The sequence below is a fragment of the Syngnathoides biaculeatus genome, chromosome 4 (genome assembly GCF_019802595.1).
Source record: "Syngnathoides biaculeatus isolate LvHL_M chromosome 4, ASM1980259v1, whole genome shotgun sequence".
Classification (NCBI taxonomy): domain Eukaryota; kingdom Metazoa; phylum Chordata; class Actinopteri; order Syngnathiformes; family Syngnathidae; genus Syngnathoides; species Syngnathoides biaculeatus.
This window is the reverse complement of record NC_084643.1, coordinates 32,320,856-32,346,857: the sequence shown is the minus strand read 5'-3', so window position 1 is coordinate 32,346,857 and position 26,002 is coordinate 32,320,856. Positions and strand designations below refer to the sequence as shown.

At 44.9% G+C, this 26,002-nt stretch overlaps 1 protein-coding gene across 1 annotated transcript in view; it reads left to right on the top strand.

Moving 5' to 3' along the window:
* Positions 1–23,146, top strand: part of adamts12 (ADAM metallopeptidase with thrombospondin type 1 motif, 12) — a 28,362-nt gene extending 5,216 nt beyond the window's left edge. The window contains exons 3-24 of the mRNA XM_061818174.1: positions 7,274–7,454; positions 8,373–8,569; positions 9,158–9,241; positions 10,224–10,348; positions 10,436–10,585; positions 11,707–11,850; positions 12,061–12,205; positions 12,943–13,035; positions 13,119–13,264; positions 13,338–13,507; positions 14,192–14,325; positions 14,468–14,588; positions 15,507–15,751; positions 15,923–16,064; positions 16,922–17,048; positions 17,127–17,337; positions 17,405–18,358; positions 18,964–19,116; positions 19,189–19,365; positions 19,443–19,589; positions 20,369–20,522; positions 20,589–23,146. Coding sequence (XP_061674158.1) covers positions 7,274–7,454; positions 8,373–8,569; positions 9,158–9,241; positions 10,224–10,348; positions 10,436–10,585; positions 11,707–11,850; positions 12,061–12,205; positions 12,943–13,035; positions 13,119–13,264; positions 13,338–13,507; positions 14,192–14,325; positions 14,468–14,588; positions 15,507–15,751; positions 15,923–16,064; positions 16,922–17,048; positions 17,127–17,337; positions 17,405–18,358; positions 18,964–19,116; positions 19,189–19,365; positions 19,443–19,589; positions 20,369–20,522; positions 20,589–20,704 — 4,116 coding nt within the window. The 3' untranslated portion in view covers positions 20,705–23,146. The remainder of the gene's footprint in view (positions 1–7,273; positions 7,455–8,372; positions 8,570–9,157; positions 9,242–10,223; positions 10,349–10,435; positions 10,586–11,706; positions 11,851–12,060; positions 12,206–12,942; positions 13,036–13,118; positions 13,265–13,337; positions 13,508–14,191; positions 14,326–14,467; positions 14,589–15,506; positions 15,752–15,922; positions 16,065–16,921; positions 17,049–17,126; positions 17,338–17,404; positions 18,359–18,963; positions 19,117–19,188; positions 19,366–19,442; positions 19,590–20,368; positions 20,523–20,588) is intronic.
* The last annotated feature ends 2,856 nt before the right edge of the window (positions 23,147–26,002 follow it).

Here is a 26,002-nt window from a genome sequence, read left to right as displayed (position 1 = left end):
CTATCCAACCTGCTCACTCCGAGCGAGAACCTCAACATCTTCATTTCTGCCACCTCCAGTTCAGCTTCCTGTTGTTTCTTCAGTGCCACCGTCTCTAATCCGTACATCATGGCCGGCCTCACCACTGTTTTATAAACTTTGCCCTCCATCCTGGCGGATACTCTTCTGTCACATAGAACACCAGACACCTTCCGCCAACTGTTCCACCCCGCTTGGACCCGTTTCTTCACTTCCTTACAACACTCTCCATTGCTCCGTAATGTTTACCCCAAGTATTTGAAGTCAAGGTTTGTTTTTTTTTTTTAGTCCAATGTTGTTTTATCTGGTAACTCCAATAATCTCCCAATTTAAAGGCACAGGACTACTTTTGTTTCGTTGTGTTGGAAGGGAATTGTTAAAGGTGTTTTATTTAATATTTTTGTCAAATCTGTTCTGGACTATGGTGATGTAGCCTCCAGACATGCCTTTGCTACTACCCTGAGATCTTTAAATTCAGTTTGCCATTCAGCACTCAATTTCATCTCTTGTGTTGCCTCCACTAGTCATCATTGTGCGCTCTATCAATTTATTGGTTTGTCCTCTCTCTCCATTCGACATGAGATACACTAGCTATTGTTTATTTTGAAAGCTCTTCTTGGTAGGGTTAGCAGCCATCCCATATCGCCAACATGCTTGACCAGTTCCAATGAATTGCTTCTTTTAATCAACCAATCTTAGTTGGTTCAACAGCTTTAAATGTCAGTCCTCCTATGTCCTGGAAGATCTTATTAGAAAAGCGCGAGCTTCAGCGAACTTCCTGAATGGCTATCGATCTGTTTCACGTCACAATCAGGGAGTCTGTGACTTGGCCCAAATCGAAGTTGACCACAGCCATAAGAATTTGCCATCAGATGTGCTGAACTGGGTTTAACAGTTAAGGCCATTTTCAGAGCGGATTAAAGAGCACCAAAAAAAAAAAAAAAATCTTAACGTATATCGTACCAAAGAATAATTGCCCCAGATCACCCTGGGGAACTCCATTTTTTTAAAAGTCAGGTTTGACAGCTGGTTTGACTCATTATTGGCTGCAGAATCCAAAACTCATCCGTTTTTCCTGACCTATTAGGATCTGCACACACGTCTCACATCTCAATTGTGACTGCATAAACACGTTAAATGAGCCCGGTCGCAATCAGCTGCCAAGTCTTCCTACAGCTGATCAGTGGAATTTTGCGTATCTGGAGGTTAAACTTGACATGCAAGGGAAAAAAAAAAAAACGAGTGCGGTTGTAGAATCAGCATGCCAATTTGAGTTTTAATCATCATAAAAATCATCTAACAGGATGTTGTTGTTGTTTTTTTTAATTGTTCCCCAGGGTAATGTTTTCGAGACATCCACAATCAGGTCTTTGATGCCTTTATCGCTAAAGAGTTAAAAGCTCAATTTTGGCCTGATTACCACAGACCGAAGTCTAATAAACTATAAGCACAAAGTCAATAAAACGGGCACGCAAAACTCTCTGCGGTCGCCTCATAAACATCAGAGTTGTCTGTTTCCCGTCAGCAGAAGGCAAAGTCGCGTTTGCTCAAACAAATTGACTGAGCTCATCTCCGTTATTGAACGCACATGTGAATCCGTCCCGAGCGCCGGGTGGAAGTCGCTGAGATTCCACGGGAAGTTTCTCCGTTCGCGTAAGACGTTCTCCGGCAAACCTCGGCCATTCCCCCGAGGCAGGCCGCTCTACGAGAACAAACAAGTTCAGGCCTATTACACCTTTTTGTTTTGTCTCCTCACACGAAGACAAATGAGAATAGTTTTTGACCTGACAGACGGAACGGAATTCCCTTGTAATGATCCCCTCGCTTTATAAGTCACGGCGATCCTCTTGGGAGAAAGTTGAAAGGTAGTCATTGTACAATGAGCGAGGCCCCTCCCCTCTACCTGTTTCCCACTCAAAAGTTCTGGAAGGTCAGCAACAGCGGGGACTCTATTCTGGTCGCACCGCGAGCCACAGAAGCAGGAAAGAGCCGTAAAGCAGTTCCACATGGCCGTTGTATTTACAACACAGACCCGTGTTATGGTAACCTCCCCGGGTCCTGTCACCTCATATTAAAAACACACTTCTTCCGCGTTACAAGGCTTCAGAGGCCGGCCCCCATATTTTCCTTGCATAAGATCTTTGGCTCGAGACTCAAATTTAAGGGTGGGAAAACAGACCAAATGTTTATGCAAATCAATAGTTGACATTGTTTCAAATAATAGTGGAAGAGGTACTCACACGCTGGACTGAAAATAGAAGTACTTGCGCCGATATTTAAGAAAAAGAGAAGCAATGATCCAGCTCCCGTTCCAGTTAAGAGGTTGTGGGTTTCAAATCTGGACTCTGGTCTTCCTGTGCAGGGTTTGCATGTTTTCCCCGTGCTTACGTGGACTTTCTTCAGGCACTCTGGGTTCTTTTCACATTCCCAAAACATTTTTTTTAGGTCAATTGAAGACTCTAAATTGTCCGTAGACGAGAATGTGAGTGTGTTTGCCTACCACTTGAGTCTTGCGAATGAATGCTGGCCACTTTAGGGTGTACCTTGCCTCTCGCCCAAAGTCAGCTGGGATAGGCTCCAACTCACCCGTGACCTTTGTGAGGGTAAGTGCAACCGAAAATGGATGCATGCATAAATACAATACCTGTTTTGATAACTTGTCAGAAGGTAAAAGTTTTGGCTCGACTTTCCTGCTATCAAAACAATGTGTTCCCATCGCGTTGCTAACATTGTTAATTGAATGACACCACCAACAACAAAAATACTAAAGCAGATGAAAAACACACCTTAGTTGTGTTTTTTTTTTTTTTTCATATTTAGATTGGATGAGAATTTTTCCATGGGGATTGAGGAAAACGTTTGACAAAAAACGGAGTAGAAAAAACAAGCGCACTAATGGGCGACAACGAGGCAGGCTAAAGCGGCCGCTAGCATTCTCGCCGTATAGGTATACCGTGGCTGGCTGGCTAGCTAGCTAACTGCCCGTCGCAGTTGGTACAGATAACCTTTCAAACGGAAGTAGGCGCTCAACTTTTCATATAATGGAGAGGAGCGACTCATGCTTGGCCAACGTGCATTAAGCAGCGCCATTTTAGTCACGTCCATAACATCGAGAAAACAGAAATACAATATAGCTCCACAAATCAGTACAAAATATTTCTCGGTCTTTACACGTTTTCAGCATTCATCTTTCAACGTAAACTGCATTTCCAAAAAAATCTTTGAATTGGCTTTACAAAGTCTTTTAGTCCAGGCCCAAAAATGATTTCAAATCATTTTGTTACTTCCCACTAGTGGCGGGTGCACACGGTTATTTGCGGAGCACGGCTAGTGTCAATAAAGAGCGCACAAGCCCTGACGTACATTGGCTTTGCAGATCGGTTGAATCAAGAGGAGCAATGCGTGTTTGGATGGGCTTCGGCATCGCATTCCTTTGCGCCCCATCTGCACTCGGCCACCTGCTTTGCTTTTTGGAAGTTCACAATTGCAAATATATAGTACATCATATGAAATGGCATTGTGGCCCGATGGCAGCGAAACACCCAAAACCACGCAGAACCCGACCTCGCCTATTTCATACTGTACTTTGCGTGTCTGGGTTTTGTCTTGCGAGCTTTATCTGCTAACGTGAGAACGGGCTGACAGTAAAAGAGAGTGTGAGGGAGCTTTGGAATCAGCTGTGAGTTGCGCAGTCGGCCTCCGGGAAACGTCCGTCACGTTCACTGGGGATGGATCAGCTTACGTGCTTTATGGATGAGTCCTTCAACGCGTGTAGCCAAAGGCCATTCGCTAAACGTTCCCCTCCCTGTTTAATTTCTTCTCGCTTTGGGTGGGGATGCAAGAAATGAAACTGGCCCGTACGGTGGAGCCACCAACATCCAATCCGACTTCCATTATAGTACAGTACTTCAGTTCAATATGACTTTCATAAATGCACTGCTCTTGAAAGGTAAAAAATATATACCGTAATTTCCAGCCTACAAGGCACGACTTTTCTCACACGCTTTCAACCCTGCGGTTTATGTGGCGATGCGGCGAATTTGTGCATTTTTTTTCTAACCGCTGCAAAGGGGCACTCGAACGGAAAAGGTAAGAAGAGTGAGACCGGTGGAATATATGTGCCGAGGTAGTGACTTTTACCGGCCCTGTTAGCACTGCGCTAGCGTTAGCGCTGTGCTAGCGTGTTGCTGCTGTGTTACTGGCGTATCTCATTGATATTTACCGGTAAGTTTTTTGTTGTTGTTGTTTTTTTGTTTTTTTTTAAACCGGCTTTGTTAGCGCTAGAACGGCGTTAGCACTAGCTTTAACGTTAAACTCTTTCTGTGTACCCTCTTTCTTTGTAAATATCTCGTGTTTCAATGTGGGCATTTGCGGCTTTTACATGGCTGCGGCCTATGTATGTACCAAATGGTATTTCCTTTACAAATGTACTCAGTGGGGCTAGTAGCCAGGTGCGCTCTGTAGGTCGGGAATTACGGTACCTGTATTACTACTATGTGTAGCCCACGTACCCTTAGTGGTATTTGTATTAGAGTTTGACAATCACTGATCTCTGTCTTGGGCATAATAATTGATTGATGAGAATTCTGTCCATTGATTGGAATTAATTGCTCTTGTTTTGAAGCATTTGCGGCAAAATGTAATGTACTGCTTGTTTGCCATCTTAAGAAGTAAAAAGGGTGGTCCGGGAAGCTGAGCTACATCCACCGCAGCATTATTCTGCTTATTGGGATTATGGCAATAAATCAGGAGTTCAGAACATTCAGAGAAAAAATAGCTGACTCGTGTTTTTACCATGGTGGCCTATTTTACAAAGTTCAGTGCAACAGGTGGGTGAGCAAAGTCCAAAGGGGCTTCATCTCCCCAAATAAACTCTGTGAACTACCCCCACCACCCCACCCCCAAAGGAAAAATGATATCCTGTGCACATTGTTGAATGAACATGTTTGGGGATTTTTTTTTTTTCTCTCCGGTGCTTATGAAAGTGGTCAGGGTGACCTAGAAAATTGAAACTGTGCATAACTGCAGCGCTGCAGAGCAGCGGGACACGGCAACACGGCCTGTTTTTTTTTTTTCACGGCCGCTTTTGGCTCCTCACACAATGGAGAAAGTGGCCAGTCGGACGCAGAAGAACCAGCAAAGTATTGGAGACGTGCTTTATCTCCCTACCGCTGCAAACCACAATTATACATTTGAAATTCAATTAAGGTTATTATATGCTTCAGAGGCGGAAAACTTTCTCACGCTCTGTAGTCGTAAAATGGAAGTACAGAAGTACAATGACAGGGTGGACATTTTTGGCATTTAATGAACATTATCCTGGCCCTCAGCAAACTGCACGTGTACTGCTTAACACATATTTCAAATTTCTAAAACATTTTGATTACGAGACAGCACGGTGGTTCAGCTGGTAAAGTGTTGGCCTCACAGTTCTGAGGTCCCGGGTTCAATCCCGGACCCGCCTGTGTGGAGTTTGCACGTTCTCCCCGTGCCTATGTGGGTTTTCTCCGGGCACTCCAGTTTCCTCCCAGATCCCCAAAACATGGAACACTGATTGGTCACTCTAAATTGGCCCTAAAAGTGTGATTGTGAGTGCGAGTGTTTATCTCTATGTGCCCTGCGATTGGCTGGCAATCAGTTTAGGGTGTACCCCGCCTCCTGCCCCTTGACAGCTGGGACCGGCTCAAGTGCACCTGCGACCCTTGTCAGGATAAGCGGCTAAGAAAATGGATGGATGGATGTAATCTAATCATAGATCAAAGTTATTCCCAGCTGTAATAAGTAGTCCTACATTTTTCTTAAATATCAGGGAAAATGTAAAAGAATATAAGAACAAAAACATTCAAAATGCTTATTGTAAAAAATACATTTTTACAGCATCCACTGTGAATGTTAAGGTGGCGTGCTCGTACAAAAGTTGTGAATTTGAAATGGAATTATTTGTTTTGAACATATGAAAAGTGACGGAAAATCAACAAAGCAAACAATATATTGAACAAAAATTAAAAACACTTCAATTATATTAAAAAAAATATTGATGCCTTTCCTTATCTCAACTTTTTTACAATCCTGTAGAGCATCAATATTAGGTAACATGATAATATGACAACAATAATAAGTCAGAAATATTACTATTTACTCATCTTTTTTCCCTATATACAGATACGCTAATCCAAATGATTACGTCAATAACAAGATTTTAGATTAAAAAAAAAAGATCAATCTATTCAATATATGCAAAAACTACTTCCATGCCATGCGCACAAAGGCGTATTAAATAAGCAACAAGGTCCGATCTTTATTTTATTGGGGACCGCGGCTCCAGCACTCCCCGCTACCCTCTTGAGGATAAGCGGTGAAGAAAATAGATGGATAGATTGTGATTACTATTGTCCAACTACCCACATGATGAAGATTAAAAATGACGAAACATAAGTATATATTTATTGTGCAACTACTGTTCCAACCTCCATTGAAGAGAGACAAAATGCTGATTGTTTTTTTTTTTTTTTCTTTTCAAGGGAGCGTGCACATCGTTGACAGCAATTTCAGCCACGCGTGCAAAATGTTCGTTATGGTTATAAAAACATAACGCAGCGCTATTGTATTGGATTGCATTAGATCGTGTCATTTGCGCATTTTTGGGCCATCTTTCATGCAAGTGGCTCGAAAGGCAGGGAGGGGTTCATCCCTGAATAGCGCAGGCTTGTCTGGACTTCGCATTCGCGCACGACCTGAACATCCGCACACAATCGCGTTTGATGAAGAGCGCCTTTAGCCCGGGCCAGAGGTGAAAAAGATACTTCACACGAGATGTCAAGTCCGCCCCCTCAAGAAAAATACCCGCAACCTTCTTTTATGCCTCTGAAATACTTTTGTTTGTGCTTGGAGGGGCGTGTGTCTCCGTATTTTTGTGTGCATGTGTCCCCCCCCCCCCCCAAAAAAAAAAAAAAAGAAAAAAAAATGAAAGTGCTTCACCAGTAAGAACTTGCATGGCATACTTGGCAAGACGTCGCTTTATTGCAGACAGAATGTGCCTGCAGGGGCGGGGGGGTGTCAAACAGCTCACCTGATGAATAATGATGAGACTGACTGAGAAACGACCTTGTTCTGGAGATCCTTCAAGTCGGCGTCTGACTTCTTGTTGGAAAGCGACCTTCGTGTAAACAAACTTTGTCAAGACAGTCAAATAAAATCAAAGAGAATCAGATACCAGCCTCATCATCACCCCCCTCCCCCTCTTTCTCCTCAACAGAGAGGCTTCTTCTCCCTGCCCGAGGGGCACTTTTTCATCGAGCCGCTCCCAAAATCTCCGAGTGATCCCGCAGGTTCCCCAGAGCCGCACATCATCTTCCCGAGAGTTGCCGCGGTAACGCGCAGGGCGAAACGCAGCAGTGCCGGGGCCCAACAGACATCGGGCCCGTGCGGAGTGACGGGTACGTGTCTGCTTACCCAACTGAGACGCGTTTCAATTGTTTATCCGGGGAGGGTAAAAAAGGAGCCTTAGGACAGCAGTAAAAAGTGGGGGAAATCATACCACTGTATTAATATTAAAAAAAAAAGTTTTAATATTAATATAATATTTTTCCATTCTGAGCGATGGAAGTGCAAATGTCTAAAGCCTCATTCGATAACTTGTTTTAGCAATATTACAATTAAAAAAATGTAATTATCAGGAAAAACTCCACGTTTTACTAAAGTATGACAAAAGTTGTCACAATTCTATGAAAATAGTCAGATTATGCTAAAATATATGAGGATTATTAAGGATTGAAAAAGATAACATTTCCCCCCTTCTTATTATTATGACTTTACACTTTTATTTTTTACATCATTCTCTTGACTTTACCCAACAGTGAGGATAAAAAGTCTGCACACCCCTGCTCAAGCATCAGCTTTTGGTGAATCAACAAGTACATTTTTTACTTTCAACTTCCATTTTTCTATTCAATTAAGCCTTTTGGGTTTTAAGTCATTAGTTGATGGAAACGTTTTTCAAACATTTATCTTTGTCTCGTTTATTTATTTATTTTTTTACATCACAACAACTTGACATTTGAACAGCCGTGTGTAAACTTTAATTCTTTTATTTATATATTTTTTCCACTGTGACCTTAATATAATACTCATAGTGTATGAAATTCAAAACATGATACAGTATATTTCCTCCCCCACCACTCTGTTAAGAAAAATGATAGCGGGTTGGGGGGGAGTTGCAATTATTTGTCTATGTCTGTTAGGTAACAGGCTAATTCCTGGTTCGTGGAGGATGACACACACATTTTTGCAACCGCCAAAATGTAATCTTAACCTTTAAAATGACTCGATGGAAACCTTTCCCACGTACGTTTCAGATGGCGACTTTGCTCGGCTGGAGAGGGAAAGGGAGGAGTGGGAGCGGGACTGGGGGGCCGGTCCGGCTGAGTCCCGCTCCCGGCGTTCGGTCAGCAGGGAGCGCTGGGTGGAGACCATGGTGGTGGCCGATTCCAAGCTCATCGAATATCACGGCGGCGACAACGTGGAGTCCTACATCTTCACCATCATGAACATGGTGGGCATTTTTTTTTTTGTTTATTTGTTACTATTTAAAGCGGACATACAATATCTCACAAGTGAGTACACCCCAAATATTTCATCCTATATTTTTTATGCAACAATCCAGAAGACACTTTGATACAGTGTAAAGTTGTTATCGTATAACTTGTATTGGTGTACCGGTGTACATTTACCGTCTTCACTTAGCAACCTCCTGACAACAAAAGTGAGTACACCCCTAACTGAAAATGTCCAGTTTGGGGCCAATTAGCCAGTTTTCCCTCACTGGTCATGGCTTTCTGGTGCGAATGAAGTACACGTGTGTTCAATTTTGGATTATCACTCGCCCTCCTCATACTGGTCACGGCACACCACCAAATACTTTTCACAAAAAGTGTATCTATGTTATTTATACAGATTCTATTCTGCCTGTCAAAATACGTCATGAACATAGATAGATGCACAAAAATACTGTAGATGGTCTCTCATGACAAAATATTGAATCGATTGTTCAATCTGAGACCAGAGACTCAACTATTTGCATAAAAGAAATAAAAAAGTCAACTTTTCCATCATGTTTCCCCTTGAAATGTGTGTCGGCAAGGTGGCGGGCATCTTCCACGACGCCAGCATCGGGAATGCCATCCACGTCCTCTTGGTTCGTCTGATTCTACTACATGGAGAAGAGGTAAAAGATAACTGCTGTGCTGTTTTGAGCTCAATTGACCTCACCTTGGATATTGCGCAATCCGCGTCACTGACCAATCAGAGGCCAGAGATCTGCATAGACCAAAGCCCGTTTTTGCTCCCGCCATTTTCTCAGACAACATTGCATGGTCCAGTATAGGGTTAGTTAGCGTTTTATCGCGTATTTGGGTTATTTAACAGAAAATATGGTTAAGAGGTGTAGTCACGGACTTTGTAATAGTGACGACAGGTATCCTGAAAGGCTAGTTGGTGGAGTTCGATTCGTACCCTTTCCAAAACCGAAGACCCAGTACGAAAAATGCCTTCGATGGATCAAACTTTGTGGAAGACCGCATCATCGACTAAATCCATCTAATATCAACCGGAACACATATGTTTGCACGAAGGTATGCCCTATATTTGATTTTAAATACACGTCTCGTATAAATGAATGAGACGTTCTGCGCTAGCATAACACTGCTGCGTGTGAACGATTGACACACTTATTCTTTGTTGAGCGATATTTAGCGATGATTGGACTGCACAAACGTGTCGCTTTCTTGCCGGCTCGCGGCCAGAAGCTTAACCAGACTGTGTTTGCACGAAGATATGCCCTAAATTTGATTTTTAATGCACGTCTCGTATAAATGAATGAGACGTTCTCCGCTAGCGTAACATTGCTACGTGTGAATGATTGAATGAAATCAGAAGCATGGCGTCTCTCTCAGTTAAGAATGTATTGTATTTAGAATCGATAATATATCGTTGATTTGAATGAAATCAGAAGCATGGAGTCTGTCTCAGTTCAGAATGTATTGTATTGTATTTGCCATTTTTACTGTTTGTCTTACGTCAGCGCACGTGGCGTGACGTCACTTCAGGGGGCGTGGTTAGGTGCCCTGTACGGAGGGGTCAATTGTTTTATTTCGCAGTACTGTCATTTGAGTTAGGGCAATTGTTGTCATGGTATTTCCACCACACAGAAAGGCCTGAAGATCGTCCACCATGCTGACACCACTCTGTCCAGCTTCTGTGCCTGGCAGAAGAACTTAAATCCACAGAGTGACACGCATCCCGCCCATCATGACCTGGCTGTGTTGGTCACCAGGCAAGGAAAAGAAAAAAAAACACACACAATCTGATCCAAGTGGGTTATAAGAGTCAAATGTTCCTCGCTTTGTCTTTGGACTCCTAGGAAGGACATCTGTGCCGGGATGAACCAACCTTGCGAGACTTTAGGCTTGTCTCATCTTTCTGGCATGTGCCAACCGCACCGCAGCTGCAACATCAACGAGGATTCGGGCTTACCGGTGGCCTTCACCATCGCCCACGAGATGGGTCACAGGTGGGTGTCCAATTCGGTGCTTTGGAAGCTGCGTTCGAACGCCGTAATCTTGTGTGATGACTATCCCAAATTGAAAACGTCGAAAAAATTAACCAATCGTATTCAAATTCATGTTATGGGGGGTCAGCATACACCTGCCACCAAAAAACACAAATAAACTTTTGATGCACTTGTAGACTTTTCCTGACATTTATGCACTCCCAGCTTTCCGCACAAGAAATGGTCAAGGGATCGATGTTATCAGGTTTATGTTCAATGTTATCAGGGAGGAAAATGGTTCGAAAGAATTTCCAAGGAATTAAATATACGGTCCCATGGAACCATGCGAGGACAGTCGTCACAGAGATGAGAAAATATGACACGGTGACATTTCTAAAACAGCACGGCGGATCAGCTGGTAAAGCGTTGGCCTCACAGTTCTGAGGTCACGCGTTCGATCCTGGACCCCGCTGTATGAAGTTTGCATGTTCTCCCCTTGCCTTCGTGGGTTTTCTCCGGGCACTCCTCCCACATCCCAATAACATGCAACATTAAGTGGACACTCTAAATTTCCCCTAGGTGTGATTGTGAGTGCGGCTGTTTGTCTCGTTGTGCCCTGTGATTAGCTGGCAACCAGTTCAGGGTCTACCCTGCCTCCTGCCCGATGACAGCTGGGATAGGCTCCAGCACTCCTGCAACCCTCGTGAGGATAAGTAGCTAAGAAAATGGATGGATGGATGGATGGATGAAAACGAGAGATGAAAACTGGTCAGGGAGGTTGCCAAGACGCCAGCAGAAACATTGATTTTGACACATTTTCCCTCGTATTTAGGAGATTTCACGCGGGATTCTGCACAATTCTGAGACCAAAGTGGATTAGATGCACTTTCTATGGTGGCAGTTGTGTCCTGACACCCATTCAAAATACGTTTGAATGTGACATAGAGTATACCACAAAATCCTGGCATCTGAACACGGTTGTGTAGACTTTTTACAACAGGAATGAAGTTGTCAATGAAACCTGTCTAAATTGGAATTAACGTTGTAATAGCCACAAATACCCAATACAGCATACAGTACTCGCGGATCAAATGAATTCTCATAAAAAGCATGTCGTTCTTGTCGGATGTGCTGGAGCGCAGCTTCGGAATCCATCACGACGGCCAAGGGAACGACTGCGAGGTGGGAGGCAGGCACCCCTTCATCATGTCCAGACAGCTGATGTACGACAGCTCGCCTCTCACGTGGTCGTCCTGCTCGAAGGACTACATCACACGCTTCCTCGAGTGAGCCTCCACACACACTGCACACTTTTCCCATGTTCTCTTAATTACTCTGAGGTCAAATCAGTGGCCATGTGATGAGGTCTTTCTGTATGTCAGGTCAATTTATGGGCGTTGTAGTAGTATATTTTACAAGTAGACTTAATAAATATAATACATCAAAAATGTTTTCTTTTTTTTTTTTTGTCACCATCATATTGTCCTTTGTGACAGTCGTGGATGGGGTTTCTGTCTGGACGATCGTCCTTCCAAAAGAGACATGACAACGCCTCTGGCGCGCCTGGGCGTTCGCTACACCACGCACCACCAGTGTCAGCTCCAGTACGGACCCAATGCCACCTTCTGCAACGAGGTGGATGTAAGTCATCGCAGCGTGATCGACTTAGAGGTGGCGGACCGTTCATTTGCATTATCTGTGCACATTCAGCTGGATGGAATTTACTAAGCCAAGGTTATGATGCTGTTTCGAATACATATTCCATCCATCCATCCATCCATCCATCCATTTTCTTTGCCGCTCATCCTAACGAGGGTCGCGGGGAGTGCTGGAGCCTATCCCAGCTGTCAATGGGCAGGAGGCGGGGTACACCCTGAACTGGTCGCCAGCCAATCGCAGGGCACATCGAGACAAACAACCGCACTCACAATCACACCTAGGGGCAATTTAGAGTGTCCAATTAATGGTGCATGTTTTTGGGATGCGGGAGGAAACTGGAATGCCCGGAGAAAACCCACGTAGGCACGGGGACAACATGCAAACTCCACACAGGCGGGGCTGCAATGAAACCCGGGTTCTCAGAACTGTGAGGCCAAGCCGATCCACCGTGCATATACATATTGTTTCACTCATTTTATTTTCATCTTTAGTGTAACAGTAACCTTCAATTTATAGTCATAATAAAAAGCTTTAAGTGTGTTTTTTTTTTTTTTTTTTTTTTTTTAAGAATTCTTCAGTATCTGCCACATTGGTTCTAGTTGTGAAGTGAGTTCAGTTCACTGCAACTTTCTCCTCGCCAAAGCAAAAACTTGTCCAAACTCCTGGTTTCAGGCATTCGTATCTTTGTCTGATTGCTCCTTTTTTAACATTTTTTTTAGAACATTTGCCAGATTCTTTGGTGCTCTGTGAATGGCTCTTGTCGCTCGAAACTGGACTCGCCTATTGATGGGACTCGCTGTGGACCAGAGAAGGTACAATTGCCAAACTCCTCCAGGATCCTCCCGGCTCGTATTTATCCCCTCATGAGCGAGCGTCATGTGCTTTTTCGCCTCAGTGGTGTATCTCTGGAGAGTGCGTGATTGTAGGCAAACTGCCTGAGACTGTGAATGGAGGCTGGGGACAATGGACTACTTGGTCTCACTGCTCCAGGACCTGCGGGACCGGTGTCCAGTCAGCGGAGAGAGAATGTACCAACCCCAAGTAAGAGCTCGTTTGACATCTATTTTTATCATTGAAAGCCTGCACTCTATGAAAGAGTTCAACTTCTCCGCAGGCCAGTGTTCGGGGGGAAATACTGCACGGGGGAGAGGAAGCGCTATCGGACGTGTAACACGAGACCCTGCCAGAACAACAATCCCACATTTAGAGAGATGCTGTGCAGTGAGTTTGACACGGTGCCCTACAACAACGAGCTCTACAAGTGGATTCCTGTGGCTAACCCCTGTGAGTACTCAGCTGGACCCCACGCAAGCTTTTACAAGTTGGTGTGTGTGTGTGTGTGTGTGTGCTATTATGTGTATGTCTTCCACTAGGGGGCAGCATTTACAATGGAATACGCACAGTTATCGTTTGGATTTTGGCGTGGGTTTATTTAATAAGTGGTGCATTCACTAGAAACATTGGCCCCCCAGACACACACACACGCACTTTTGCAATACTGCACATCGTTATATTAGCATTATCATTAAGCTGTTTTTAATTGAAAAAAAAACAAAAAAAACTGTTACGTTAATTTGTTCTTGCTTGCCATTGTTAGCTAGCACATGAGTCCAGTGGCCTTCGAGGTTCGGAAAGTGTTTGGCAAAGTACATTATTGTAATAGTAGAACTTGTAATGAGTTACAGTAATCCCTCATTTGTGGCGGGGTTAGGTACTGCACCACCCCAGCAGTAGACGTGAAATCTGTGAACTAGTGTTCACATAGTTTCTTGATCCTTTATACATATTTTAAAGCTGGATGAACGCACCATATTCTTATAAACACTTTAGTCTGACAAAACTTATAAACTCATAAACCTACAGTAGTACTACTGTTCCCGATGTACATTTTCTTCCCACTTTTTCCTCTGCGTTTATGAAAAATACATCATAGAGTAGAATGTCAATTCCTCCCCCGTCTCTCTGCAGTGAACCCTTGCGAGCTCCACTGCCGGCCCGACACGGAGTATTTTTCGGAGAAGATGCTCGACACGGTCACTGACGGAACGCCGTGCTTCATGAACAACAACTCCAGAAACATCTGCGTCAATGGAGTGTGCAAGGTAGTGTGGCTGGGTAAGAGACTCAGTGAGGCTGGGGAGGTATGGCAAGTTATGAAAGTGACTGCAGCTTTATGGCCCATTCTTGTCTTCACTGTGATGTCACGAGTTTTGGGTGACGTTTTTACACGTGTTTTGTCCCAAGGAGGTGGGCTGTGACTATGGCATCGACTCAAATGCAGTGGAGGATCGTTGCGGAGTGTGCTTGGGCGACGGCACGAGCTGTAAGACGGTCTACAAGTCGTTTGAGGAGGGAGAAGGTTTCGGTGAGTTCAACGGGGAAGATGCCTCAGCACATGGACGAGATGTGAAGTGAATGGGGTCAAACCCAATCCATTGCAATAAGATGGGATGAATACCTGCTCCAAAATAATTTGTGTATTTGTGAATTGCCTGCCCTTTATTGACTGGTGACCAATGGACCTTTCCGACCTGTCAATCAATCGTACGATATTATTATTGGGTAGCTATATCATCACCAGTTGGAAAGGTCCATTGGGTAGTCTGCAGGGGTAACACTTGGGCTTCTCCATAATACTCAACAAGCACTTGGCCATATTGTACTGAGCAGCAAAGACAGAGAGGCATGCAGCACTTCCCCTAGATGTATTCGTATGTATGAGCTCTATCTGTTTGGATGGTACTTCTGTTTTTCCTGTTCTTCTCGTTTGAGGACGGGTGTGTATTTTGTGTAAAGTGTAACTCACTATCCACACTGAGCAAAAGCAGCTTCAATGCCCCTAAAGGTTAAAGAATGTCCCTCGTGCCCAGGTTCCCTCCCTCCTTCCCTCTCTTGTTGGGCACGGCATCCTTCCCAGATAACCAGCCAGATGTGTATTACTTCAAAAGGCCTAGACATAAGTGCAAGACCCCCACGCCCCCACCCTCTCCTGCTCGGTTGCACAAACACAGAAAGACACACACACCTTCCCACAAACATCATTAAAATCCACAGACGCAGACGCAGTTGCTTGCTCCTCCGCCATTCAGCCCCCCATTCACATACAATAAAAAGCAGAGACAGGGCAGTGCCCCCCATGCTGAACACACACATGCCAACCAGCCCCGCAGACCGAGCCCACCCTCTATTAAAGATCAGAGAGAAGCTGTGGTCGTCTGGATGCGCGTGCACCAGCAGCCATGGTGGGCCATCCGTTACCCCGCCCCGCTCCCATCTCTCGCAGGGTACGTGGACGTGGGGGTGATACCTGAGGGCGCCCGGGACATCCTGGTGAAGGAAACTGAGGAGGCAGGTAACTTCCTGGCTCTGAGGAGCCAGGGCTCGGAGGACTACTTTCTCAACGGGAACTACATCATCCAGTGGAATGGGGAGTACCAGGCCGGTGGGACCACCTTCTACTATGAACGTAGCGGGAACGTGGAGAACCTCACCGCGCCTGGACCCACCAAGGAGCCGGTCATGCTCCAGGTATGCACATTCAAAGACACAGCTTGAAGGGTGTCAACCCAAAAGTTTATATTGTTTACAAAATGGCTGGATGGGTACAAGAACTGACTTTTTACCTCCAGTTTTGCATCTGTTCAAACCTACAAAAGTCTCTGGCTGATTATTTGCATCATTGTCCATGCGGTTGTCCAGTTGTTGTTTCAGGAGAAGAACGCCGGACTCAAATACGAGTACACAATTAAGAAGAGCAAAGATACGGGAAATGAGGTCACCAAACCAATTTACAGATGGAGACATGGAGCCTGGACGGACTGCACCACCACCTGCGGTCTTGGTCAGTCCTGAGTTTGAAATCCCGAGAGGGTGTGTCACAGCACAAAGAAGGGATAGCAATTCCGCCAAATTTGAAAGATTAAAGAAAATTTGCAAATATATAAATTGAGGCTTAAAAACTTCAAGAATTCCAGTCATTGTCCCCGCTTCCAAATGCCACTCGTGCATCCTGAAAAATGGATGCATCTTTCTGGTGTCTAAACATACAGTAACTACATCGTTCGGCTATGAAAATCCATCTGCTTAAAGCCTCCGGTGGCTGGAGTATATCCCACAGGGTCATTGTGGGGGTGTCAACAACGAGGCGGTCTAAAGGGGCCATGCTAACACGGTGCCCCACTCCACATCGTGTCAATTACATCAAACGTTTTTCCCTTTGCTGCTTTTCCTGTGACGCGCACGTAATCTCAGCCGACAACGACGCACTCTATCATGTCATGTCTGACTAACCGCTTTTTCTGTGATGTGTGCGCACCGATGGCCCACAACCAGGTGCGTTTTAAAGTCGCCACCCCAGCAGACTATCCAAATGGAAGATATATTTTCAGGGTGTAGCTAGCTCGCTAACCGCACAATGGAAGCTGCTTAGTTCTTTTCTTTGGGAAATATTTCTCTCTGGTCCAAGATATTAGATTTTTATCCAGATCTGATAACTCTTCTGGATCCGCAGTGCATGTCATTTTAGATCCAGGCATAAATCCCAGACACTTTGTGGGACACCGCTTGGTCTTAGTTCTGGTATGCGCTTTCTTGGCGCTTTTGTTTGGTTTTGTTCCGCTTACTTAGATGTTTGTAGGAGGATTGCGATTGTATTTTTATAGGCTTAAGTGCTATCAGACCATATACCTCCTGTCTTAGGTGAACAGCACCAGCCTGCACGCTGCTTTGAGATGGATGTGGGCGTTGTAGATGAGTCTCTGTGTGACCCAGAAAGCCGTCCAGAAGACAGACGTCGGAAATGTAAGAACATGGATTGCCCGGCCAGGTTTGTGTTATTATATCCTTCGATATTGCTGTCCTCCCTCAACAGTCGTTCCACTGTTGAGATTCCCTTCACCCTCAGGTGGTGGGTTGGAGGCTGGCAGCAGTGTACGGCCGTCTGCGGATCGGAAGGCTTGCGGAAGCGAACGGTGCTCTGCGTCCGCACGGTTTCGGGTGAGGAAAGGGTGCTCCATCCTGTGGAGTGCAAGCAGCTCCTTAAACCCAAACCTGTCGTACCGTGCAACAGAGATGTACCCTGTGGACAGGACTGGACTGTTGGACTCTGGGAAGACGTAAGTCATCCCTTGCCTTCCAATGTCTTTTCACCATATCATAATCAGTCTTCTGTCTTCTCCCCAGTGTCCAGTCACATGTGGAGGAGGTGTCCGCTCCCGCACTGTTACATGCGCATTAGCACCCCCCAAAACCTGCGACCTCACTACCAAACCACGCACCCGATCACTGTGCGCTCTGCAGAGCTGCCCAAGCTCAAGTCTCCAGCGACGACCTGGACCTCCTCCGAGATACCGCCGCATTTACCCGCCAAAGAGAAAGCCAACTAAACCTTCCTACCCCACTGGGGCTACTGCGAGTACCTCACCCAGAACTACGACTACCACTCCATATTCAACCTATAGAATCCCAACCCTTGATATTGATCATGATCCAAGTCAAGCAACGACAGAAGCAGAGGAGGGAGTGGACAGTGAGGAAGGAAGCACACCCGACGTGGTGATGAATGTTCCTGGTTATGACTACGTCACAGAAGAGAGGACACGAGAGGAGGAGGGGATCATTGACCTGGACATCGGTACTACTTGGTTCAAAGATCCTCTTAAATTGACCACACTAGTGCCGCATGTCATCATCACGCCCACTTTACAAACAAGCGGCCCTGGCATACACACAACCACCGAAGCCACCACATCCTCCTCTTTCACCCCACACGCTACTGCCGAGATCAGTCACAACACCACTCCTCGCGTCACTCCATACAGCCTCCGGATGCCCAGCATTCCTCTAACTACTCCCATGTTGAGGTCACGTTCGGTTCCACCCAAAACCGGCCTCCACACAACAAAAGTTCCTTCCACGCCGTTCAGCACTGCACTGTGGCCCCATACCACAAGAAAAGTTATTAAAACGAAGAAGCCTGCTGTGACTCCCAAGAAAAGTGTCTCTGCGAAAAAAAATTCACCCCGGTCTAAAGGTAACCGCTCCAAGAGCCAAAGTCAGCCGTCTCCCCACCCCACCCGAGACCACGGAGAGCCAGTCAGCATGGATGTGTTCTGGCTTGTAGGAAACTGGAGTGAGGTGGGTGCAGAAATTTAGGACTGTCATCCATCTCCCCAATAAAGTTCAATGCCAGGATTTCAAATGTCAGCTTTGCAGGCATTTAACAAAACACCATCTTAAGCTCCTATGCTGACCGCAATCCATTAATTACATATATTATCTTGGGGTTTCATTATTATTTATTATTAAACTGAAGCGGCTTTCACGGTCGTAAAACGTTTTTGCGTCTTCAGCAGTTTTACGAGAAAACCCAATGTAGAAATGGTATAAAAGGTTTTTTGTTGCATTAGGCTCAAGGGGGTGTTGAGTTATGGGTTCTATGTCATCAAAAAAATTACCATTACAGAGGATTATCCGTCAAAATATTTTGTCATTTGCCCTCCCGCTCTTCTGTTGTCGTTCATTAACATGTCTCATTCAAACTGATGGACCATGGTCTCCTCAGTTTTTTTGAGACACCATTTCTGGAACATCAACCCCAAAACCGAGACCGTGCAGTGGAAAGTTGGATAGCAAAAGGATAAACGTAGATCAAACTTGTAATTTTCTTTCTTTACCAAATCTGTTGTCTAAGCAAGCATGCGCCATCTGAGATTGAACCAAGACTTCCTGTCCCACTCCAGTGCTCAACCACCTGTGGAATCGGCGCAGTATGGAGGACAGTTACATGCAGTTCGGAGAAAGACGAGGACTGTGCAACCACCAAGAAACCTGAACCTGCTCGCACCTGCCATTTACAGCCATGCGCCATCTGGAAAAGTGGCAGCTGGAGCAAGGTAACATCCACCACTCTTTGAATCCCATCACGGTCACCCGTCAGTGTGTAAGAACTGCGATGTTCTCCATAGTGTCCAGAGAACTGTGCAGTGGTGGGAAAGCGGTACCGGGATGTCCAGTGTGTTGATTCCCAGAATCAACGTCCTCTTCGGCCCTTCCACTGTCAGGTGGTGTCCAGCAAACCTGTCAGTACATTGACGTGTCCCCACAAGGTCTGTGTGGACTGGAATGTGTCACCCTGGGGACCGGTATGCATTTTTGTGGTGTTTTCGCTCAATGCGGCCTGCGCAAGTCAACACACAAAGTCACAAACGTGTCTCATCAGTGCTCCGGGAGCTGTGGTGAGGGAACACGTGAGCGGCTGGTGTACTGTCCGGTGCCTCACGGTTGTGATGCTGCGCTGAGCCCGAATAGCACAGAGTCATGCAGCCTGAAGCCTTGCGCCAACTGGAGGACAGAAGAGTGGGGGCAGGTCAGTGACTGATGATCAACTGTAATCACTGATGTAAAATAAAGTAAAAACACTTTGTCAATGTAATGAAGTAGGTTGTTCAGATATCTGGATGTTACTTGCGTTAAGGACTGGCTTTTCGCATTTACCTCCTACATCTGAAAAGAAAGCTCTGTACTCCCTATTACTTACTTTGTCCGGCAGAATTGTGAGTTTACTTAATGATTTCTTGGCCCAATTCTTTCACAACGGTGATTAGTCAGCTAGCTAGCTATGCCGATACCACAAGAATACCTCTTCTCTGGACTCCACAATTTACAGTATGGGATGGTGCTGTTATTTAAATTCCCAAGCAAAAAAATGACAGCACAGACGAGCGTGGCGCAAGCCCTACAACGCTACAAAGCGTGCTGCCAGCTAGCGCTTCTTGTAGAAACGTGAAAAGCCACGCAACAGTTCAGGATGTGGTCCGCCTTTCGTACAAAGCTAGCTGGGGCAGGCTCTAGCTCTCCCGTGACCCTTGTGGGGATAAGCAGCTTGGATAATGGATCAATGAATATTTTCAGGTCTTCAACATGTAGGGACCTGTATTCATAACTACTTCTTCCTCTATAATTTTGATTTAAGTACACGAATTGAGTCAGTACTAGTGTTTTTACCAGAATTGTCTGTATTTCTACTTACGAACTGTGAGCGAGTACTTTTGCCGCCTCTAACAGCAACAACAACAATGATGACTTCTCACCATGCATCGGCGGCTGTTGGCTGTGAGCGTGAGCGTGTGCCTTATGACTCTGCAGTGCTCTGTGAGCTGCGGAGGAGGTCGGCAGCAACGTGACGTCGTCTGCGTGAATTCTGAGGATTCTGGTGTAATGCCAGACAGCCTGTGTGAGAAGCTGTCCAAACCAGAAGCTTTCAGGAAGTGCAATAAGCAGGAATGCCAGGCCGCTTCAGGTTTGCTCCAAAAGTCATGCTCTTAGCTCCTTGGACTGTGAATAAGTGTCGTTCCTCCTCTGGCAGGGCCGACTTGCAGGAAAAACACAATGTCCTCTCGCTTCTGCGACAAGCTGAAGCTGTTGGGCCGCTGTTCTCTCAGGTCGGTGCAAAAACAGTGTTGTAGCACCTGCAGATCGTAGACGGCTACACCCGCTCTCGATGTGTCTCCCTTGGAGCTACGTACTGTACTTCATGACTACACGTGGAACTGGCCAGCGGCAAGGAAAATGAAACATTTGACGTGCACTGGAACCTTTGAAGTCCAACACAATTGGTTTTGGAACATTTCTCGACCTCCTACTTGTACCGCTTTCGTATTTCACGAGAGCTTCCATTTTAGGTTCTATGGTTGTCACCAACCCAACATGATTGTTTATGTTCTTGGGTGGGGTTTCTCCAAGTGGTTCCACATTCCAAAAATATGCATCTTAGGTTCATTGAAGACTCTGAATTGTCCATAGGTGTGAATGTGACTGGTAGTTTGAATATGTGTTTAGCGATTGGCTCGCAACCAGTTCAGTGGGTACTCCGCCTCTTGCCCAAAATTGTCTGGGGTAGGTTTCAGCTCCCCCGCGAAAAAAAAAAAAGAAAAACGTAAACGCTTAATAGCCGCTTACAAGTTCCCAATAGAGCTCGTGTACCTACGTCATAAAATCACGTGACTTTTCTTTACGTCGCCATTTTGCCGGTTGTCGGTTGGAGACGACACGAAAATATGTCTTATAGCACGACGTCCAGTCTTGTCAGATACCGTTAGGTGAAAACAAACGAAGGTACGTGGAAGAATTTGATAAACTCTGCATAGACAAACCGTATTTAATGCCGAAGTCGATGTTTTCGCGGATAAGAATTTGGACTGTTAATTCGCTTCCGCTTGTCTCGGACAACTGGATCTACACACGTGTCTCATGAGTAAGTCGTTGAGATTTACACGGAAAAGTTTGAAAGGATATAAAAGTCTGGACGCATACAAATACTTCATTGCTGGATCTGTTCTCAATCAGGAATAAATCCCACATAGTAACGGGTTGACAGCCCATGAAGGCGGAAGCGTATCCGGCCACGCGTTAACCTTTGCTGGAATCCATCGATCTTTTCAGCTAGTATTCAATACAAATATTAATATAAATGACCCCTGGTTTTACACAAACTCGCATTCATTTCAGCTGGTATTCCATGGACGGATCTCTTTGAATATCTGTCTCGTCTCTTGTGACAACCAACAGCACAACAGGTCTCAGGTATTGTAAATATTCTCCTCCGGTTCGATGTCCCCCAAAATGTCGAGCAGCTCTGTTTTACCGGCAATGTGGTGCCGTGAAAATGGTGACGTCACGTGCTCGAGCTCTATAGATGACCAGTCAACCACTGGACTTGAGAGGTTCCACAGTTTTTTGATTAAGAATGCTTAATTATGTTAGCAGTTTAGTTATGTAAATATGGGTACACACACATTTTTAACATCTTAACCAATGTTTAAATTACGACACAACAAGGAAAAAGGTGTTACGTGTGTATTGCTCTTATTGTGTGTGGTGTACTCGAGGTAACACAGCAGACCAAAAACCCATCATCGCGTCTTCATCGGACAACAATGAACCTGGTGACCACACACAAGAGGATTTTTCTTTTTGAAATCATAAATATCGAATCTGGATGAATATTTCCGGGTGTACTGTCAACCCTGACTGAGCAGTTAGGGACTGAAACCACCGCCCACATCACAATCTGGTCTTAGTGGGTTTTGATCACAAGGGAGCGAAATTTCTCCAATTGAACTCGATTGTCAATACGTGTGTAATATTGATTGACATCATAAGGAGTAGACCGTGTTTTGGTCAATTCATCAATGGATGCGATCGGTGCAATTCAAGATCGCCACACGTTGACTTCCTGAAAATTGAACTGGTGTGTCCCTATTTTTAGGAGCCAACTGTCCATGAAAGGTGCTTTGTCTTACAGCTAGACTATTTGCGCAAAATTCATTTTATTTTCAACTGGCAAAAGCAGAATGTAAATAAGGATATTTTTTAACCTCTTTTTAATCCCGTTGAAAACAACAACATGCTTATTTAGTGTAGTCGTCTTAATTGTGCTTTTCATTGTTGATTTGGCACTGTGGGGGAAAAGTTTCAACTGTGTTTCTGTTACGTGAGCTGCAGAACTCCGTACTTGAACCGTGGTGCTCCTCTGGCGTGAAAGTGACCAATGACAAAGAGGCGTTGCAGGTCATCCCCTCTCAGGTCCCTCAAAGGATGGCAACTGCGTTTTATATGAATTTGTACATATCATTGTCATACATGTGGTTCTCCAGCAATAAACAGGACCATTAAAGACCCCCCTCTGTGCTTTGTGACGTTTTTGACTTGCAAGGCCTTTTTTAACGACAGCCCGAGAAGTGACGGGCTCAGGTTCAGGGATCGGTTTCATCTGGCCCACATTTTGCCTCCCAGGTTCCGCCGTGCCAGATTACAACACGCGGAATGACAGCACCGCCCCGTTCGCCCCTGCTGCTGTCATTCAAGCGAGATCCCAAGAGTTAGTCAGCAGTATTGGAAGGAGGAACACAATGTGGGGCTTCGAGCCCTCCAAAAAAAAAAAAAAAAAAAAAAAAAAGGATAAATGTAGGAATGTAAAAGCATGTGTGCGTGTTACCCCGATGACGCAAACTGCCCCCAACTGTATTACCTAACGCCAGCTTTTTTTTCATTATGTCACGGGGTGTTGCTTCATCTCTCTCATTGCGCAATTGACGGAACAAACAAAAAGGCTTTCAATCATCATCAATGTTCAATTTTGCTTACCTCTCTGTGGACTGAATTGTTGTGAATTTACTTTGGATTAATTCAATTGACATATCAAGTCCTTAAGGATGCTTTAGGAATTAATCTGCATAGTTTAAATCCATACGCCGACAAATAAGTGTTCAATAACAAAAATGAGGCTTTCGATCCCGGACCCACCTGTGCGAAGTTTGGATATCTTACCTGTGCCTGTGTGGGTTTCCTCCAGGCACTCTGGTTTCCTCCCATATCCCAAAAACATGCAACATTAATTGGAAACTCGAAATTTCCCCTAGGTGGGATTGTGAGTGTTTGTCTCCATGTGCCCTGCGATTGGCTTCCTGCCCATTGACAGCTGGGATGGGCTCCAGCACTCCCCGCGACCCTCGTGAGGATAAGCGAAAAAGAAAATGGATGGATGGATGGATATATAAATATATAATACACACACACACACACAAACACACATATATGCATGTATATATATGTGTACATACATACGTGTGTGTATTTTTACATTCAAATGACTACTAGAAGTTTCAAAATGCTACCTTTTTAAAATTTAAAAAAAAAAATCTGTTTTGTGACTTGACCCTAGAACACATTTTTTTTAATGCCACAAATAGCCTTTGAGTTTCCACTCTCAGCTTTGGCCTCCTGATGAAGAATTTGCATGTTCTCAAGGGCTGGTACTGATACTCCAGCTTCCTCCTGCATTCCAAAAACATGTAAGTTAGGTTCCTGGAAAACTCTAAAAAAGTGTGAATGTGAGTGTAAATGGGACCACTCCAGGTTGTGCGCCACTTCTCTCCAGCGAGGAATGGCTCCAGCTCACTCAAAGCCCTAATGAGGACAAGCGGTACACAGAATGACTGGATAGTGGGTCGGCTGTACTTTCTTTTGACAATTAAAATCATGTTTCTTGTAATTTGTCTATTTGCAGCCTTCCTCCCAATATTCTAGCAGTATAACTGACCGCGCCATCGTGTCACCGATAGACCAAGTAGCTGCCTCAGCCAGAGGACGACAGAATGCTGATGACTCGATCCAGTGTGTGAGCTGTAAGTAAATTCCTTTGTCCTGCGGAAGCCGAAACTCAGCAGGGCGCTATGATGTAAGCTCATCCAGATAACGTGACAAACATCAATTGATCATTATAAAGCAGGAAACGCCAACCTCCTATTGGAGGTTACCGGACACCTCAGCAACACAACTCAATAGCCAGGGACACATGAAATATTTACATATGACCACCAACAGTTTAGTTTACTGCGTCTCCTGACAGGGACTGACGCTGAAAAACATATTTGCGCCCATCTGCCAATTTTGGCTCTTTCTGTAATGCTCTGAAATCTTTTCCTTTCGGCTTGTTCCGTTAGGGGTCGCCACAGCGTGTCATCTTTTTCCATCTAAGCCTATCTCGTGCATCCTCCTCTCTAACACCCACTGTCCTCATGTCCTCCCTCACCATATCCATCAACCTTTTCTTTGGTCTTTGGCAGCTCCATTTTCAGCACCCTTCTACCATCACTCTCTCGTCTCTGGACATGTCCAAACCATCTCAGTCTCCTCTCTCTAAACCTTGTCTCCAAAACATCCAACTTTGCCTGTCCCTCTCATGATCTAATTTCTAATCCTATCCCACCTGTTCACTCCGAACGAGAACCTCCACGTCTTCATTTCTGCTACCTCCAGCTCTGTTTCTTCAGTGCCACCATCTCTAATCCGTACATCATGGCCGGCCCCACCACCGTTTTATAAACTTTGCCCTTCGTTCTAGCAGAGACTCTTCTGTCGCATAGAATAATGTTACGCTCTGAAATATCGACCAAAAACCTTCGAAGGCAAGGCAGTGTTTGCAAAGGAGGGGCTGTAGCGGTTCATTATTTTCCATCACGAACCCTAACGTGAGCGGTCAACGCCAAGGTTGACCAAACCACAGACTGATTTGAAATGAAACGCGAGCTACTCTGTCCTCACGACATGTTACTATGTGAAGCTAGACAGCCAGTGAATTTATAAAGAAACTCCGTACACACAAGGCGTTCTTTTCTTGCTTTTATGGAGGTCTCTTGTGGTAAATGAATCAACAAATTTGTAACTGAAAGATACAGAAAAATATACATTACACTGTGCACTGTGTGCCATTGTGCAAAGTACAGGTAGCTAGCTTATTTATGCTAAACATAACAATAGCTGCATCAACGATCACTTGTTTACATCGAGCTCTCAATTAAAACACAATTGTGACCTCAACCTAATGTAAAACGTTTAGAACACATTCAACGTAGTTATGAGTTGCCTTCAGACTTAATGTCCGCCATGCTCATAGTCTCACCAGAGACTCGTACCGGATCTTCTACAACGTACAGAGCACTCACTCCGCATAGAAAGTGAATGATCCTCACAGGTCAAGAGGTGTCATCCTGACGCTTTTTCTTTTAACACATTTTAACACATCGCATCATGAAATAAACACATTTTCCTTATGAAATATACAAATCTTTTAACTAAAGATATTATACCAGCCATTTAGGATGTGACCAAGAGCTCGCTCAGTTCCCAAACACCAGTCGAGGAGCCTACGGGCCATAAAAACTTATCATAAGTTTTCCATGACTCTGGTTCCAAACTACCTCTCTAAATAATGATAAT